The sequence below is a fragment of the Schistocerca americana genome, chromosome 3, assembly GCF_021461395.2.
Source record: "Schistocerca americana isolate TAMUIC-IGC-003095 chromosome 3, iqSchAmer2.1, whole genome shotgun sequence".
Taxonomy (NCBI): Eukaryota; Metazoa; Arthropoda; class Insecta; order Orthoptera; family Acrididae; genus Schistocerca; species Schistocerca americana.
Genome location: NC_060121.1, coordinates 958747474 through 958766749, shown reverse-complemented (window position 1 = coordinate 958766749; position 19276 = coordinate 958747474). Strand labels below are relative to the sequence as shown.

The 19276-nt window shown below is 43.3% G+C and overlaps 1 protein-coding gene across 1 annotated transcript in view; it reads left to right on the top strand.

The window, feature by feature from the left end:
- LOC124605850 (insulin-like growth factor-binding protein complex acid labile subunit) overlaps positions 1–19276 on the top strand; it is a 155279-nt gene that overhangs the window by 82865 nt on the left and 53138 nt on the right. The window contains exon 4 of the mRNA XM_047137783.1: positions 13866–14259. Within this exon, the coding sequence (XP_046993739.1) occupies positions 13866–14259 (394 nt within the window). The remainder of the gene's footprint in view (positions 1–13865; positions 14260–19276) is intronic.

Sequence of the window (19276 nt, the reverse complement as noted above, 5' to 3'; positions counted from 1 at the left end):
AGCTGTGTGGTTGGATTGAAGAGCTTTTAGCAAACAGAACACAGCATGTTGTCCTCAATGGAGAGACGTCTACAGACGTTAAAGTAACCTCTGGCGTGCCACAGGGGAGTGTTGCTTTTCACAATGTATACAAATGACCTAGTAGATAGTGTCGGAAGTTCCATGCGGCTTTTCGCGGATGATGCTGTAGTATACAGAGAAGTTGCAGCATTAGAAAATTGTAGCGAAATGCAGGAAGAGCTGCAGCGGATAGGCAGTTGGTGCAGGGAGTGGCAACTGACCCTTAACATAGACAAATGTAATGTATTGCGAATACATAGAAAGAAGGATCCTTTATTGTATGATTATATGATATCGGAACAAACACTGGTAGCAGTTACTTCTGTAAAATATCTGGGAGTATGGGTGCGAAACGATTTGAAGTGGAATGATCATATAAAATTAATTGTTGGTAAGGCGGGTTCCAGTTTGAGATTCATTAGAAGAGTCCTTAGAAAATGTAGTCCATCTACAAAGGAGGTGGCTTACAAAACACTCGGTCGACCTATACTTGAGTATTGCTCATCAGTGTGGGATCCGTACCAGGCCGGGTTGACAGAGGAGATAGAGAAGATCCAACGAAGAGCGGCGCGTTTCGTCACAGGGTTATCTGGTAAGCGTGATAGCGTTACGGAGATGTTTAGCAAACTGAAGTGGCAGACTCTGCAAGAGAGGCGCTCTGCATCGCGGTGTAGCTTGCTGTTCAGGTTTCGAGAGGGTGCGTTTCTAGATAAGGCATCGAATATATTGCTTCTCCCTACTTATACCTCCCGCGGAGATCACGTATGTAAAATTAGAGATATTCGAGCGCGCACGGAGCCTTTCCGGCAGTCGCTCTTCCCGCGAACCATACCGGACTGGAACCAGAAAGGGAGGTAATGATAGTGGCACGTAAAGTGCCCTCCGCCACACACCGTTGGGTGGCTTGCGGAGTATAAATGTAGATGTTGATGTAGCTCTTTACACAACCTCAAGAGTCGCTCAGCATTGACTACAGAAATGGGAGGCTTACAAGGAGCTGCTCGATCACTATACTCCATTATCCCTACAGCCCATGTACTATCTGGACTGCTGGTAGCCCTCTGGAACTCCTTCCGCTGATTTAAGGCAATTATTTACAGCCACTCTTCGCAATGTTCGACGGTTCCCGTTCCTCGTGCGAGAGGTCTCCCTGGTCTCGTTTCTCTCTGGTCGTTTCTTCCGTTCTCCACTTCATAGTCACTTTACTAAACAGTCGACATGGGTAGCCTTAGAACCGTTGAAATGTCTATGATGGATGTGTTACTCAGGTGACATCCAGTGACTAGTCCAAATTAGAAGTCACTGAGCTCTCGCGACCTACCACTTTTGCTTTTACTGCTTCTCTTCTGACAACACAATATTCCCCACATCCTTTTATAACAGGAGATCCACGTCTCCTGACATCTAGCGATCAGTTCCGCAGTACCTATTGCTGTGCCGTTACTTTTGATCAAATAGTGTATTTTTCTTGGCCAAACCTCTTTCATCACCATTGTGCCATCATCAGTGGGGTTCAAATCTGTTGCATATCATGTGAATATCGTTACTGTGTAACGGGTACCCGACGAGAATCAAAGTACCGTTTCGTCACTGTCCAAAACGTTTAGTTACTTGTTTGTAATACGCAGAAGTTGAAATAAGCAGTTCACATAATGTGCAAAAAACTGGTGATTTCTCAAACTGGGGAACAATCAAGAACGGGGTATAGCAAGGTTCGGTCTTGGGTTCTTTGCTGCTCTTAATATATATTAATGACTTGCCATTCTATATTCACGAAGAAGTAAAGCTTGTACTTTTTGCTGATAATACAAGTATATCTATCACACTCAACAGACAAGAATTAACTGATGAAATTGTAAACGAGGTTTTTCAGAAAATCATTAAGTGGTTCTCTGCAAATGGGCTCTCATTAAACTTTGACAAAACACAGTATATATAGTTCCACACAGTAAATGGAATGACACCATTAGTAAATATAGACTTCGATCAGAAATCGGTAGCTAAGGTAGAATATTCAAAATTTCTAGGTGTATGCATTGATGAGGGGTTGAACTGGAAAAAACACACGAAACGTTTGAATTCAGCTACTTATGCTATTCTAATTTTGGCGATATACATCTCAGTAAATTAGCTTACCACGCCTATTTTCATTCTCTGCTTTCGTGTGACATCATATTCTGGGGTAACGTATCAATGAGTAAAAGAGTGTTCATTGCACAAAAGCGTGTAATCAGAATTATTGCTGGAGCTCATCCAAGATCATCCTGCAGACACTTATTTAAAGAGCTAGGGATCTTCACTGTAGCCTCACAATATATATATTCACTCATGAAATTTGTTATTCACAATCCGAACGAATTCAAAATTAATAGCAATGTACATGCCTACAATCACGCTTGCAACTGGAGCATCAAACAAATGCCGCGCGCGGTAGCCGCTCGGTCTGAGGCGCCTTGTCACGGTCCGTGCGGCTCCCCCCGTCGGACTTTCGAATCCTTCCTCGGGCATAGTGCGTGTGTTGTTCATAGCGTAAGTTAGTTTAAGTTAGATTAAGTAGTGTGCAGGCTTAGGGATCGATGACCTCAGCAGTTTGGTCCCACAAGACCTTACCACAAATTTCCAAAAAGAATCAAACAACCAAAGGATGACCTTCTGTATTGTAGTTGAAACTGTTGAATGTTGACTAGTGTACTGGACGAAGCTCAGTGTTATCTCAGCGCACCAGGATCGAGGCCTGCAAAATTAAATCGTATAGCTGTAAGACGAGCCCTTTTTAAGGATTTAAAATTTGAGGAAAATTAATAGACGACAGTCCGCGGTGGCATAGCCCGTTTTGAAATAACTGGCTATAAGCCTACATTTTGTTTACCTCTAAAGCACAAAATATGATCTAAACTACAACACGCAGCGCTCTAACTGACCCGAATTTTCAATATTCGTCCACTACACCAGGACCCGTTAGACGAATTGTGATTTATTATTAATTTTAAATTTTATGAAACAATAGTAAGTGATGAGACTTGAATCACTGGAAGATTTTGTTTGAAACATCTCTGTTACTTCCTCTTGTGTTTGAGGTTGATTTGATTAAGCCTTTTTGGTGATAAAACTAAACAAATCGGTTTACAACCAACAAGATACCATGAACAAACTGCCTATAACAGGAATCGGAAGTCTAACAGGGGTCAGTGATTCAATTTAATCTCGGGTCTACCTGTTGGTACTTCGTCTTTGAAGACCATCCACACATCCTCCACCTGTTCATCTTACCTGCCCTCACCTGCAGTGCAACTGCTAGTAGGTTGTGCTCCAAAATACGAACTCTGATAATAGGAGGGGTTGGTACATCCACAAGTGCGTAGTAGACAAATCTGGTAAAGTCTGATTATACAGTCAAGATCCAGTGTCTTACGGCTTTTGCAATTTTTAAACGGCATCGGTACTTAATCCGTTCAGAATTCATACACAATCAATTCTTATACTCATCACATTTTCTTTGTACGCGGCAGCGATGACCATCGTTGAGAAAACACGGCTTCCCTTTCGCTGTTGTAGTTATTTCCGGTACTCATGGTGTATAGAACGGAAGTATGGAACAGCATGGGAACGACGCTGTCGAGGTGAGCACTACCTGACCGACGGTGAAAAAACGTCCGCTGCTGTTGAACGGCTGACGAAAATCAGCAGTGGGGGGGGGGGGGGGGGGGGGAAGCCTCTTGTAAGTCCCACAGTACCTGAGCGCTTACAGCAGGGTCGAAACGCCTCGGCCGCAGCTCCTAGTTCATCAAGCAATACCAACTGTGACCTGAAGTCATTACCCAGTGGCTCCCCACACTATGACTGTAGGAATAGCACCATTGTGCCTCTCTCCGAGGTCGCCACCATTCTCGCCGACAATGGTCATGCGAGGTAGTGCAGAATCACAACTTATTACTGAAGAAAATGTGACACCATCATCGGCAGTCCATGCTTCCCGATTACAGCACCTCTGCAAATGCAGCCGTTTGTGGTGCGGTTTTGACGGCAGCCTATGCATAGACTAGTAACTCCGTAGTCCAGCTGGTCCTAGTCTCTGACCAATGGTGCGGGATGACGCAGAAAGTGACCCACTGTCCATTACTTGTTCTCGAATGGCAGGCGCAGATGTGAGGTGGTTACGATGTGCTTGGTGCACAACATGGCCATCCTCCCTTGCAGTGGTCATACAGTATCGACTGGAATCTGTATGATGAGTATGCGTGCCCACTCGTCCCCATGCTACCCATTGGGCCACTGGCACATTTGAGTACCACACAAATTTGGATATCGACAGCCTTCATTTCTGTGCAGTTTTGTACGCTACTTGCATCCTGCACACTGTGAGTACGGGAAATACACTGAAGCTCCAAAGAAACTGGTATAGACATGCGTATTAAAATACAGAGATATGTAAACAGGCACAGCCTGTGTCTGGCGCAGTTGGTTGATCAGTTACTGCTGCTACAATGGCAGGTTATCAAGATCTAAGAGAGTTTGAACGTGATGTTAAATAGGCGCACGAGCGATGGAACACAACATCTCCAGCGATGAAGTGGGGATTTTCTCTCGTACGACCTTTTCACGAGTGTACCATGAATATCAGGAATCCGGTAAAACATCAAATCACCGACACCGCTGCGGCCGGAAAAAAAATATCCTGCAAGAACGGGACCAACAACGACTGAAGAGAATCGTTCAACGTGACAGGAGTGAAACCCTTTCGCAAATTTCTGCAGATTTCAGTGCTGGGCCATCACCAAGTGTCAGTGTACGAACCATTCAACGGAACATCATCAATATGGTCTTTCGGAGCCGAAGGCCCACTCGTGTACCCTTGATGACTGCACGACACAAAGCTTTAAGCTTCGCCTGGAACCGTCAATACCGACATTGGACTGTTGATGATTGGAAATATGTTGCCTAGTCGGACGAGTCTCGTTTCAGATTGTGTCGAGCGGATGGACGTGTGCGGGTATAGAGACAAACTCATGAATACATGGACCCTGCATATCAGCAAGGGACTGTTCAAGCCGGTGGAGACCGTATAATGGTGCGGGTCGTGTGTAGTTGGAGTGATATGGAACCCTGATACATCTAGATACGAGTCTGACAGGTGACACGTACGTAAGGATCCTGTCTGATCACCTGCATCCATTCATGTCCATTGTGCATTCCGACGGACCTGGGCGATTCCAGCAGGACAATGCGACATCCACACGTCCAGAATTGCTACAGAGTGGCTGCAGAAATACTCTTCTGACTTTAAACACTTCCGCTGGCCACCAAACTCTCTAGACATGAACATTATTGAGCATATATGGGATGCTTTGCAACGTGTTTTTCAGAAGAGATCTCCACCATCTCGTACTGTTACTGATTTATGGACAGCCCTGCAGGATTCATGGTGTCAGTTCCCTCCAGCACTACTTCAGACATTAGTCGAGTCGGCGTCACGTCATGTTGTGGCATTTCTACGTGCTCGTGGGGACCCTACAAGATATTATGCAGGTGTACTAGTTTCTTTGGATCTTCAGTGTAACCACAACAAGAAAAGGGAAGCCATGTTTTCTCGAGGATGGTCATCGCTGCCTTGTGTAAGGAAAATGCGATGAGTACAAGAACTGACTGTGCATGAATTCCGAATAGAGTAAGTGCTGAAACCGTTTAAAAATTACGAAAGTCAGAATCATGGCTGAACAGCAAGCAACCTGTCTGCCAAATGGAAATCCACAATGAGGTCCCTTTCAAACTCTGCCAGATGCTGATAGCACTGTCTGACACATGGCATCTCCGTCACCTTCACAGTGATTAGTCAGCTCCTGACCCTCTCACACCCCTTCTATACCGAGGCCTGGTAACAAACACTAAACACGAGCAATACTTAAGCACTATGGAGGCTATTGTACCAGGCACAGAAATTTGCAACTCTAATCATTTATAGAGCCACCAGTGGAGTGTACGTGTACGGAGTTACATTCACATCCGACCAAGTCTTCTGGGTGCTTCACTTTTTTTAACAGGCAGTGCACATCCTACTGTTATAATAACAACCTTTCACAAACTTGAAATAATCTCAAATACCAAACAGAAATCTACTACTTAAAAGGCAAACCGTCTTGCCGGAGGAACATCCTCAACTGAGCATTATAGGAGAGTTTGAAAATACCGCTTCAGTTGTACCGGTTTTTTTTTCCAATACTTAGACCACGACCGGTTTCGGGCTATTACATGACTATCATCATGTGTGATACATGTACAGGGTTATTACAAATTACTGAAGCGATTTCACAGCTCTACAATAACTTTATTATTTGAGATATTTTCACAATGCTTTGCACACACATACAAAAACTCAAAAAGTATTTTTAGGCATTCACAAATGTTCGATATGTGCCCCTTTAGTGATTCGGCAGACATCAAGCCGATAATCAAGTTCCTCCCACACTCGGCGCAGCATGTCCCCATCAATGAGTTCGAAAGCATCGTTGACGCGAGCTCGCAGTTCTGGCACGTTTCTTGGTAGAGGAGGTTTAAACACTGAATCTTTCACATAACCCCACAAAAAGAAATCGCATGGGGTTAAGTCGGGAGAGCGTGGAGGCCATGACATGAATTGCTGATCATGATCTCCACCACGACCGATCCATCGGTTTTCCAATATCCTGTTTAAGAAATGCCGAACATCATGATGGAAGTGCGGTGGAGCACCATCCTGTTGAAAGATGAAGTCGGCGCTGTCGGTCTCCAGTTGTGGCATGCGCCAATTTTCCAGCATGTCCAGATACACGTGTCCTGTAACGTTTTTTTCGCAGAAGAAAAAGGGGCCGTAAACCTTCAACCGTGAGGCATCCAGAAGCTTTAAACTGCGCATACCATCGCCGAATGGAGTTAGCAGTTGGTGGATCTTTGTTGAACTTCGTCCTGAAGTGTCGTTGCACTATTATGACTGACTGATGTGAGTGCATTTCAAGAGCGACATACTCTTTCTCGGCTCCTGTCGCCATTTTGTCTCACTGCGCTCTCGAGCGCTCTGGCGGCAGAAACCTGAAGTGCGGCTTCAGCCGAACAAAATTTTATGAGTTTTTCTACGTATCTGTAGTGTGTCGTGACCATATGTCAATGAATGGAGCTACAGTGAATTTATGAAATCGCTTCAATCATTTGTAATAGCCCTGTATATGTTCATTTAGTTCATGACTGCAACACGTTATTCTACGTCACCTTATGCGTCTCCACTTAATAAAAATCTGCATGCCACTCAAGGAAAAGGGGAAAACATTAATTTAGTTTTACGTTTTTTGCATAAGCTTTAAGCTGCTGGCTCCCAGTTAGATTTAAAATGGTTCTGTACTGCCCCTGTTTCAATATCTTTCTTTACCTCTCATAATGCACTCTAAACACTTTCCAGCAACATTTTTGTAATGTTTTTCCGTTTTGTATGTAAATCACCAATTCAAATTGTGAACAGCCGGGTTAGTTGGACCCGTGTTCTGCTTCCCGTCAACAGCCGGCAGTGCTAATGCCAATCTAGTTCACCAGTTTACTTCCTCCATTGTGTACACCACGCTCTGCGCTCGCTGGTGGTACTTATCGTAGTATACTCCCCATTGCGGCTGTCCGGGTCGCAGCACAGAATGTGAGTGTGCTGGTGTTCATTCCATAATTCTTTACCTACGAAATCGTCCATCGTATTGTCTGGTGTCGCTTTGGCACTGACTTACGTTTTACCGCACCTACCCAGACCGATGTTTTCTAAAATGTTATATGGAGCTCCTTTTTTGTTTTCTCATGTGTGCTAACGCATGTGAAAATTATCATTGGGTTCGGTCTCTTGTTTATTTCCCATCTCACACCTGACGATGGGCGTGGAAAATAGCCCGAAATCGGTCGTGGTCTAAGCACTGAAAAAATAAAAAACCTTACAACTGAAGCGGTATTTCCATCACTTAGAAGAACATACAGATTTCTTTTGGAGCTCTGTAAACTGTGAAGAACTGGTACAACTCGAGCACTCACGTAAATGTGGCAGTGAAGTGGTGTGTGTGTGTGTCAACTTTAAGGGGACCAGCGCGGTAAGATGGCTCGAAGTGGCGACGTATCACAGTGACAGAAAGGAACTATCGTGTTTGGACTTGCCCATACTCACACCGTCAATGAAGATTTCAGATTAGTTGATGAAGCAGCACCGCAGTCCAATTTTTCGACAATTACTGGTGTACTACTCGCGACGGTGTAACATGGACTAAGAACGTTGACCGTAAAAATATCCTAACAGCCAGGGAGCAGAGACGAATGTGTCAGTGACAATGAGTTTCAAACCCGACAGTAATCGCTGCTGTCAGTGAATTCAGATCCATCTCAACAAGTTTCCAACCGAACATTGCTTGCAGTGGACGTTCGGTTGTCGTTGTTGTTGTTGTGGTCTTCAGTCCTGAGACTGGTTTGATGCAGCTCTCCATGCTACTCTATCCTGTGCAAGCTTTTTCATCTCCCAGTACCTACTGCAACCTACAGCCTTCTGAATCTGCTTAGTGTATTCATCTCTTGGTCTCCCCCTACGATTTTTACCCTCCACGCTGCCCTCCAATACTAAATTGGTGATCCCTTGATGCCGCAGAACATGTCCTACCAACCGATCCCTTCTTCTGGTCAAGTTGTGCCACAAACTTCTCTTCTCCCCAATCCTATTCGATACTTCCTCATTAGTTATGTGATCTACCCATCTAATCTTCAGCATTCTTCTGTAGCACCACATTTCGAGAGCTTCTATTCTCTTCTTGTCCAAACTATTTATCATCCATGTTTCACTTCCATACATGGCTACACTCCATACGAATACTTTCAGAAATGACTTCCTGACACTTAAATCAATACTGGATGTTAACAAATTTCTCTTCTTCAGACACGCTTTCCTTGCCATTGCCAGCCTACATTTTATATCCTCTCTACTTCGACCATCATCAGTTATTTCGCTCCCCAAATAGCAAAACTCCTTTACTACTTTAAGTGCCTCATTTCCTAATCTAATTCCCTCAGCATCACCCGACTTAATTAGACTACATTCCATTATCCTTGTTTTGCTTTTGTTGATGTTCATCTTATATCCTCCTTTCAAGACACTGTCCATTCCATTCAACTGCTCTTCCAAGTCCTTTGCTGTCTCTGACAGAATTACAATGTCATCGGCGAACCTCAAAGTTTTTATTTCTTCTCCATGAATTTTAATACCTACTCCGAATTTTTCTTTTGTTTCCTTTACTGCTTGCTCAATATACAGATTGAACAACATCGGGGAGAGGCTACAACCCTGTCTTACTCCTTTCCCAACCACTGCTTCCCTTTCATGTCCCTCGACTCTTATAACTGCCATCTGGTTTCTGTACAAATTGTAAATAGCCTTTCGCTCCCTGTATTTTACCCCTGCCACCTTTAGAATTTGAAAGAGAGTATTCCAGTCAACATTGTCAAAAGCTTTCTCTAAGTATACAAATGCTAGAAACGTAGGTTTGCCTTTCCTTAATCTTTCTTCTAAGATAAGTCGTAAGGTCAGTATTGCCTCACGTGTTCCAGTGTTTCTACGGAATCCAAACTGATCTTTCCCGAGGTTGGCTTCTACTAGTTTTTCCATTCGTCTGTAAAGAATTCGTGTTAGTATTTTGCAGCTGTGACTTATTAAACTGATAGTTCGGTAATTTTCACATCTGTCAACACCTGCTTTCTTTGGGATTGGAATTATTATATTCTTCTTGAAGTCTGAGGGTATTTCGCCTGTTTCATACATCTTGCTCACCAGATGGTAGAGTTTTGTCAGGACTGGCTCTCCCACGGCCGTCAGTAGTTCCAATGGAATATTGTCTACTCCGGGGGCCTTGTTTCGACTCAGGTCTTTCAGTGCTCTGTCAAACTCTTCACGCAGTATCGTATCTCCCATTTCATCTTCATCTACATCCTCTTCCATTTCCATAATATTTCGGTTGTCGGTTACCTCGTAAAAAGCTAATGCTGATAGTAATGCTATTGCTGACAGTAACGCCTAAAGCTGTACGTCTTCAATGGGACATGCATTATGGAAACTAGACAGTAGATGGCATCCAACGAGTCGCACTTTTGCGTCTTTTCAAACAATGTGAAACGTCGAGTGTACTGACGACACCACGGGACGTTTAATCCACAGTGTGTGGATGGTATAGTTAAGGCCGGAGCTGGAGCTGTGATACTTTGGGAGTCTTGGACTCACTCATTTACGTAACCGTAAATACGAAACGGGATGTGAAACCTGAGCTTATCATGGCCACTACGATGTTCAAATAACTTACGGTTATGCAGCCGGGTGACGTCGTCGAAAATCACCGATATTTCGACAGGTGACCATCCAGTCATTTTCGAGGCAAAACTGTTGCAAGTAAGGGTTGCGCAAGGGATTTGAAACCTACATTTTTTTCAGATACCCTCAGAAAAAATATGGTCATATACAGACAAAGAAATGATTACAGTTTCAGAAAAAAATTGGATGGTTTATTCAAGAGAAAGGGCATCACAAATTCAGCAAGTCAATAATGAATTGGTCCACCACTGGTCCTTATGCAAGCAGTTATTCGGCTTTGCATTGGTTGACGGAGTTATTGCATGTTCTCCTGAGGAATGTTGTGATTCTGTCCAGTTGGAGCGTTAGCTCTGCAAAATCCCGAGACAATTGGACGGCCCTGCCTACAGTGCTCCAAACATTCTCGACTGGGGAGTGATCCAGCGACCTTGTTGGCTAAGGTAGGATTGGACAATAACGAAGACAAGCAGTATAAATCCTCAACGTATGCGGGCGAGCTTATTTTGCTGAAATATATCCCCAGAATGAGTTGCCGTGAAGGGCAACAAAATGGGGCCCAGAATATCGTCGACGTACTGCAGTTCTGCAAGGGTGACACGGGTGACAACAGAGGGGCTCCTGCCGTGAAAAATAATGGCACCCCAGAACATCATGCCTGGTTGTTGCTCCGTATAGTGGACGGAAGTCAAGTTGGTATCCTATCGCTGTCCGGGGAGTATTCAAACACAATTCGGCCTGAAATGTGATTGACTAGAGTAGAATTGTCTTCAGTGATCAGTCCCGCTTCGGACTGAGCCCTAAAGACTAGCGAAGACGTGTCTTGGAGGCGCCCCAGACAGTGATGGGATCAACCTGACTGTCGCTGGTCATATGGCCCAACAACTAGGAATGATGGTCTGGGGTACCATTTCTTTTCACAGCATGACCCCTTAATTGTCATTCGCGCCACCCTTAAGAGCAGCGTTACGTCGACGACGTTATAAGCCCCATTTCGTTGCCCTTAATGGCAAGTCATCGTCGACTTACCTTTCAGCAAGAAAATGCCTGCCCGCACATGGTGAGTGTTTCTATTGCTTGTCTTTGTGCTTGCCACTCCATACCTTGGTCACCAAGGTCACCGGATCTCTCCAAAATTGAGAATGTCTTGAGCATTACGTGCAGGGCCCTCGAACCATCTCGGGATCTGACGATCTAATGCGCCATTTGTAGATTCTGGCACTATATTCCTCAGGAGGATATCCAACTGGTCTATGAATCAATGCGAAGTCGAATAACTGCTTGCATAAGGACCCGACGTGGAGCAAAGATTTATTGACTTGCGCAATTTGTGAAACTTTTTCTCTTGAATAAATTATCCAATATTTCTGAAATTGTAATCATTTGTTTTTCTCTACATGTAAATAACATCTACTGATTTCCGTCCCTTACAGATAATTACTTCGTGGTGCGTCGTTTTTACTGCTTTACAGTCTGTTTAGACGATTCTTTTGTTGTTTGGTCTCCTGACAGTGAGAAATTGAATGTCTTTTTAGAGCATCTGGATGCAATGGACCCGATTATTCGTTTCATGTTGGAGGTCGATGTGCTGGGCAGGAAGAAGGCTGTTTACAGGAAGCCTACTCACAATGACTTGCATCTGTGGGCTGATAGTTGTCATCATCCGGCTCAGTGTGAAGAGGTAGTTTGCACTATTGTTCACAGGGCCCACGTCATTTCAGACCCTGAGAGCTTGTCAGCGAAGTTAACACATCTTCAGGGCAACTTTCGTCAGAATGCATATAGTAAAAGATAGATTAGACGAACGTTGCGTTCTCGACCAAAGGCGCACAGGGTGAGTGACGATAATACCGAGTCGGTACCAAGGTCTATGTACTTTGTACCTTACTGGGGGAACATTTCCAACAAGACTGGTCGTATTTTGCGGCAATATGATGTGAAATGTGTTTTCCGCCTCCATCTAAGATTAGCGTCCTTTTAGGTTCAGTTAAAGATGATTTTGGTTTGCGTAAGGGAAGGTATGTATCGTATTCCTTGCAGTTGTGGCGTGTCATATGATGGTCTGATTATCATGACAGTGGAGGACCGGTGTACTGAACACAAGTACAACAGCCAAGCCAATCGGTTATTGCAGAACATTGTCGTGGCTTCGGTAATCCTATGGAATACAACAACAAGGAGATTCTGCCATGCACTTTCAGCTATTGGAATAGTGTTATTAAGAAAGCAATTAGATAAAATTACCAAGCCTCCTTGTAAATAGAGATGGAGATATTTCCTTAAACACTGCGTGGAATCTATCTTTCTTTTCAAAAATAGAAGTACAGAGTTAATTCCCACGTCAGTAATTTTCATTATAAATAACTTTTAGCGCTGGGTACCTTTGGTTATGATGGTGCTAGTGTTTGTAGTTTGTGTGTGTGTGTGTGTGTGTGTGTGTGTGTGTGTTGTCTTTCCGGAACTGCTCTGCAAACCGAGGTTTTTGAATTCTCTCGCACAGCGCTTACTTGTTGCAGATTCGCCCTGAAAACGACAGGGTGGTCACCTGTCGAAATATCTAAGGTTATCGACGACTTCACCCGACTGCATTCCTGTAATTAGTTGAATATGAACTAGAAGGTTTATTTCAACATTCTCGATGACCAAATTGGATATTTGTAGTAAGGACTATAGGACCAAACTGCTGAGGTCATCAGTCTCTAGGCTTATGCACTGCTTACTCTAGCTTGAACTAACTTACACTAAGGACAACACACACAACCATGCCCGAGGGAGGACTCGAACCTCCGACGGGGTCAGCCGCACGAACCGTAACAGGCCGCCCGAGACCGCACGGCTACCCTGCGTGGTCTTGATGACCAAGTGTTGCTCTTTCTTCTACATCTTATGATGAGTGTGCTGTGGACACTTCAAGCCAGCTGCCAACAAACCCGCGCCTATCTCCTTCTTGATGCCACTACGCCGGCATCGCTAACTATTTTAAGTCTGCAGCGGGGCAACGAGCGACACACGGGTAACATCACAGACGCCTACCGTACTGTCCTCCAACTTGGTGGCGGGTTCACCTTTCTATACCCGTCATCCCAGAGTGTGGTCACTTGTTTGAACCATACCATATTTGGCCATCATCATTTTGAGTGTGCCGGTCGCTGTGGCCGAGCGGTTCAAGGCCCTTCAGTCTGGAACGGCGCTGATGCTACGGTCGCAGGTTCGAATCCTGCCTCGGGCATGAAGGTGTGTGATGTCCTTAGGTTAATTAGGTTTAAGCAGTTCTAAGTCTAGGGGACTGATGACCTCAGATGTTAAGTCCTATAGTACTTAGAGCCATTTGAACGATATGAATCTCCTGGGGTAACTAACAAACATTTATATTGTCATTGACAATAGGGACTATTTTCCGCATCAAAGAAAAGAAAAAAAATCATACATGTCGTGTTTGCTTAGGAGTGTGTTACATGTGTCACAGGTGGGCCATTTCTGGTGGCCCCAGAACTGAGGATTCTGGAACTCAGCCGATGTGGCATCTCTACTGTGCCGCCTGCTACCTTCCGGAACCTCACCGGCCTGTGGACACTGCGTCTCAAGGAGAACCGCCTGCGTGCAGTGGACGGCCTGACGGACCTTCAGGAGCTGGAAGTTCTCGATCTCCACGGGAATGAGATCGTCTCCATCCGACCGGACGCGTTCGTCACTGTGCCCAAGCTGAAGCAGCTGAATGTGAGCAGCAACCCACTGCTGGTGCTGTCCAGTGGAACATTTCTGAACGCGGCCCACCTGTCCTTTCTGGATCTGAGTCAAACTAACGTGACGCGTCTGGGTCCCGATGTCTTCAGTGGAATGCCAGCACTCACTGTCCTCAGGTCTGTACTCTCACTCGAATCACTGGTTGAAGTGGCCAGCTTGGCAAGACAGGGTCACGTCTGTCTTGCGTGGCATCACCCAGTTAATCACAGTAGTAATACCAACAGTTTAAATTTAATCACTATTTATGTGTTTTGTAAGATCGTGTTTATCCACAGCGCATTTACGACGGCGGCTGAGTTTAGGTTCGTTCTGCGCATCTGACGTCACAAAACACAGTCAGCCAATGAACAGAGAACGGCGTTGCCAGAGCTCCGCTGTAGTGCAGAGCACGGACGAGTGTCTTCAGTTTTAGAAACTTTCAGTCATAGATAGAGTAATTGAACAAAAGCAATGTCTTGATAGCAGACTTTATATAAAAGAAAGTTTGGAAAAAGCATTCTTTATACCAACTGCTTCATATTCTATTAATTAATTAAACCAAACAAGCAATAAGCCTCCTAATTCAGGCGATAGCAAGGAAATTCATTCTCACTAACCGCTTTTTCGCAATAAAGAACAGTGGTAATTGTTTATTTCCTATTGCACTTCGACGAAACGTGAGAAATTCATTCCAACAGTGTTTGTCGGTCGTTTGCGTGATGCTGTATACTACTCCAGGAATTCTATTGCAAGGTGAGCTGTGTTAGGTTAATGGTTAAGGTGTTTGTCTGCTTAGTGAAAGGTTCCAAGTTCAAAACTTGACCAGTGCTTAATACTTTCTTTATTTAAAAACAATATCGAAGTGTTTTAATTCATGAATTTTATTCGTTTGAATGTAATTTTTTGAAATTTCTAGTGGCAACTAAAATCGACCATACGGAAAGTATACGCTGTGGACTTTTTCCTCTGCAAAGTCTTCAAAATTTCGTGCAATGGTTTACTACATTTAATGCTGCACAATAACTGCGTTAAACATCGAAACAAAATTAAGTCATTTATGGGGGGAAGGTATCAGTCAACAAAATGTGTAAAAATCAAATTTTTGGACCAAATAGTTTTTGTGAAATCGAATGATAAGTGTGTCAAAGCAGTGGGAACACCATGTGTCTGCACAGGCGAGCAGTGCAGTGATGACAAAATCGCGCACAGCGCGGAATGCGGGGAGCACGTCTCTGAAGCAGCGAAAGGGTTAATGCGGCCGTGGTGGCTTTACTTCATAAACTGCGCGCTCCCCCCTAAACGTAAGTTTGGCAACTATACTATGGCGCTGCTTCTCTTGGCGCGTGCAACTGGCAACACAGCAATCTCCTGCGTCTGGGCGGGCATGCGCGAGCTGCCAAGATAAAATAATTGAACTATAGTGTCACCAAGCGTCCAGAAAGTCGAGGATATGCGCGCAAGATTGGAACGTTCCTCCCAGCGGCGCCTAAGGAATTTAAGAATAATCTTTGATGTCACCGATTTTGAGGAATTTTATTATGATTATTCTTCCTGCCATTAATGTTATTGCAACCTTGAAACAGAATTGAATACTTATTACAATATGTTATGGTCATTCTACGTTCAGAACAAGTATATAGCCGTGTATATACCATTCCCTGTGATGACGCAGCTCTCTTTACTGAAAGTTGGGAGCCTTTCAGTGCCTCGAGAGTAGTAGGACGGGAAATCACTTGAAATCTGCTCGAAGAGTGAAAAAAAGGTCGGAAATCGGTAGATGAGACGTACATGTACAGACAAATGATTACAATTCCAGAAATATTGGATGATTTGTTCAAGAGAAAGCACTACACAAATTGAGCAAGTAAATAAAGCTTCGCTCCACCTCTGCCCCTTATGCAAGCAGCTATTCGTTTTGGCATTGATACATAGTCTTGTTGGATATGCTCCTGAGGGATGCAGTGCCAAATTCTATCCAACTGGCGCGTTAGACAGTCAAATCCAGAGACGTTTATAGGGCCCTGCCAATAATGCTCCAAACGTTCTCAGTTGGGAAGAGATCATGCGTCATTACTGGCCAATGTTGGGTTTGGCAAGCACGAAGACAAGTAATAGAAACTCTAGCTGTTTGCGGGTAAGCATTATTTTGCTGGAATGTAAGCCTATGATGAACTGTCATGAAGGGCAACAAAACGGGGCTTAGAATATCGCCGACGTACCGTTGGCTGTAAGCGTACTTCAGATGACAATGAAAGGTGTCCTGCTATGAAAAGAAATGGCATCCCGGACCAACATTCCTGGTTGTCGGGCTTTATGGCAGGCGACATTCAGGTTGATATCCTACAGCAGTCCATCGCGTCTTCAGACACGTCTCCGGACTGGAATCTCATTGACTGGAATAGAATTGTCTTTAGTGATGAGTCCCGCTTCGAACTGAGCCCCAATGACCAATAGAGACCAATTTTCGAAGCTTTTTCTCTCGAAAAAATAGTCAAACTTTTCTGAAATTGTAATAGTTTGTCTGTATGTGTACATCACATCTATCGATTTCCGTACCTTTCGCATAATTCCCTCGTAGTGCGTAGTTTTTTTTTTTTTTTTTTTTTGTCTTAAAGTGTGTGTGGTAATTCTGGAGCACTTCATTCCCAGTCAGCGTGCTAAAATTCTGAAGAGAAAATTAGTGTTGGAGATGTTCCATCTTCAAAGTGCTTCAAACAAGAAGAAACGAACTTGAAGGCCAATTATAATTTAACCTGTGAAGACATAAGTTTCGAAATTGTAGTTATATTGATAAATGTGTGCGATATTTCAGCGTCAGAAAGCATAAAAATTTCTGGAAACTGCTGGAAACGTTTGCGTTCTTTCGACGGCTGATGCAGATGCTGAACGTATTTTTCACTAATTTTGGCATAGTGGATAAATGAAAGAAACAGTTTAAAGAATGGAACTTGCTCAGAATTTTATTATTATCCTATCTGGCAAACCCGTCAGTGTTCGAGTATTCATTTTGGCAATTTTCTACGAGAAACGAAAACTTAAAATGAAGTGTGTTTGTAGCGCAATATAGAAAAAAATTAATTTCCATGTATTTGTGAAAACACCTTTGAAATTATGAAATAGTTTCTGCACGATAGGCGCATCTACATCGCCTGTCCACAACGAAATTTTTGTAAACGTTTCCATGGCAACGTCTCTTCATTGCTCTATAGACAGCTATTGTTTTCGCCTACAGTCCTTTGCGGTTCGCAGCTGAAAACCGTCAAAAGCGCTGTCAGGTGTCAAGGATTTATTTAAACTGACTCGATTGTAGGAGTGTCTTGGTAGTAAAGAATAAATGATGTACAGAAAGTTTATGCATGATGTGACATTTTTTCACGCATCTCAGTGCTCACTTCATGTCTCTTGAACTATGTAGCGTACATTGACATACTTGTGCAGCTAAATTCAGCGAGATATGTAGATACTGTCTGCGAAATGAATAGAGTTTGCAGCAAAGAAGTAATAAATTTAAACGTCATTAACAATGCAGCACTTCTTCATTCTCAATGTTTGCTATGTTATAACTCCTGAATTGTGTGTGGTAGCTATGGTATAATTTTGTTGGTGCATTTAGCGACATATGTGAATACTGTCTGCGAAATTTGTTGCGAATAGTCAGTAGCAGGGAAGCAATAAATTTAAACGTCATGAAAGTTGCGGCAGTTTATCACGCAGATAGTTGTTTATGACGTCATATCTCCTGAACTCTGATAGGTGGGTAGTTCCTACCCCGCAGCGAGTGTTTCAGACAGTTAAGCGATATGTATACCAAGTTTGGTTTACGTCGGTTCACTCGTTTGGGAGGAGGAGGTATTGAACATATACGTACAACCATTTTTATGATATGTATGGCTTTCAGAGCTAGCAGAGATTTTAAATAAGGTTCGCTGATAAATAAAACTCGAAGGAAATTATCAACGTCCTCATATACGGTATACAAAGTACTTACATAATAAAATAATTTTAGCTTCCAACATTTGATCATCTGCTGCGTATCGGCGTTCTACATTATGTTCAACATTTTGTCTTCATGTTCTAGATATCATTAAAGCGATCTTCCAACCTTATCAGCCACTTATTAATGTAAGTAAATCACTTGAACGTTTCAAAAAATGTAAAAATACGACCAGTTCTATTTTAAGTTACACGTAAAAGGTGCAATGATTGATCTCAATTCTTCAGATTTTTCTTCTTCTACATGTCATGGGTTAGGCATTGAGCTTTTTTTGCCTTCTGAAATTGTCTATCCATCTTTCCGTACGACTCCCAACATTTATTTCTGCTGGTTTGTAAGCTACGATGAGTTTGGAAAGCTTTTTACTCTCCATCCGTTGTACGTGTTCGTACCAGATATTGTTGTATTTGGTTAGTCTGCTTTCAATTGGCTCTACTTTTAACACTGTTTCTTTATGTGGTCCCTTCTTGAGTACCATTTTGTCCTCCTTAGAAACTTCATTCCTGCACTCCGCGTTTTACTTACTGTTCCTTTTGCAGGTAAGCAGCAACCGAGAAGTGCTGCAAAGAACATAAGTCTATAAAATTTTACTGTTGTTTCCCGTCTGGACTTATTTTAACATACATTGTCAGTAGAATCACAAATATTCCCAAATGTAGCCAATTTTCCATCTAGATCTTTAATATTGTCTAGGCCCATTTTAACATCCTAAATAAGTGAAAGATGACGCTTGTTCTAAAATCATATTATCTACGATAATTTTTGAATCAGACGGGATCTTTTCCCCAAAAGCCATCACCACAGTATGGTTTTAGAAGTATCAACATCGTACTGTTTACGGAGGTGATTCAGTTGGTAAAGTACACGTTTAAAGTCGTCATCTTTTTCTTGCAATATCATGACAGCAGCCGCACAAAGTAAAAATTTAACAAGGTACGTAATATGCGGCTTTCTCGGCGTATGTACCGCTTCCAAGATTCTCGGATGTACTGCCGGATTCAAACGTCGAAGGTCCACGATATTTCGGCGAGGAAACGTTCCGCCATCTTCAGGTGGTACTGATGGAATGAAGTGCCTACTACGTGCTGGCGGTGTTTATATATCCTGGTCCTTAGGTCGGCCCTAGTTGGCCCCGGAAAAAAAAAAAAAAACATATTTGA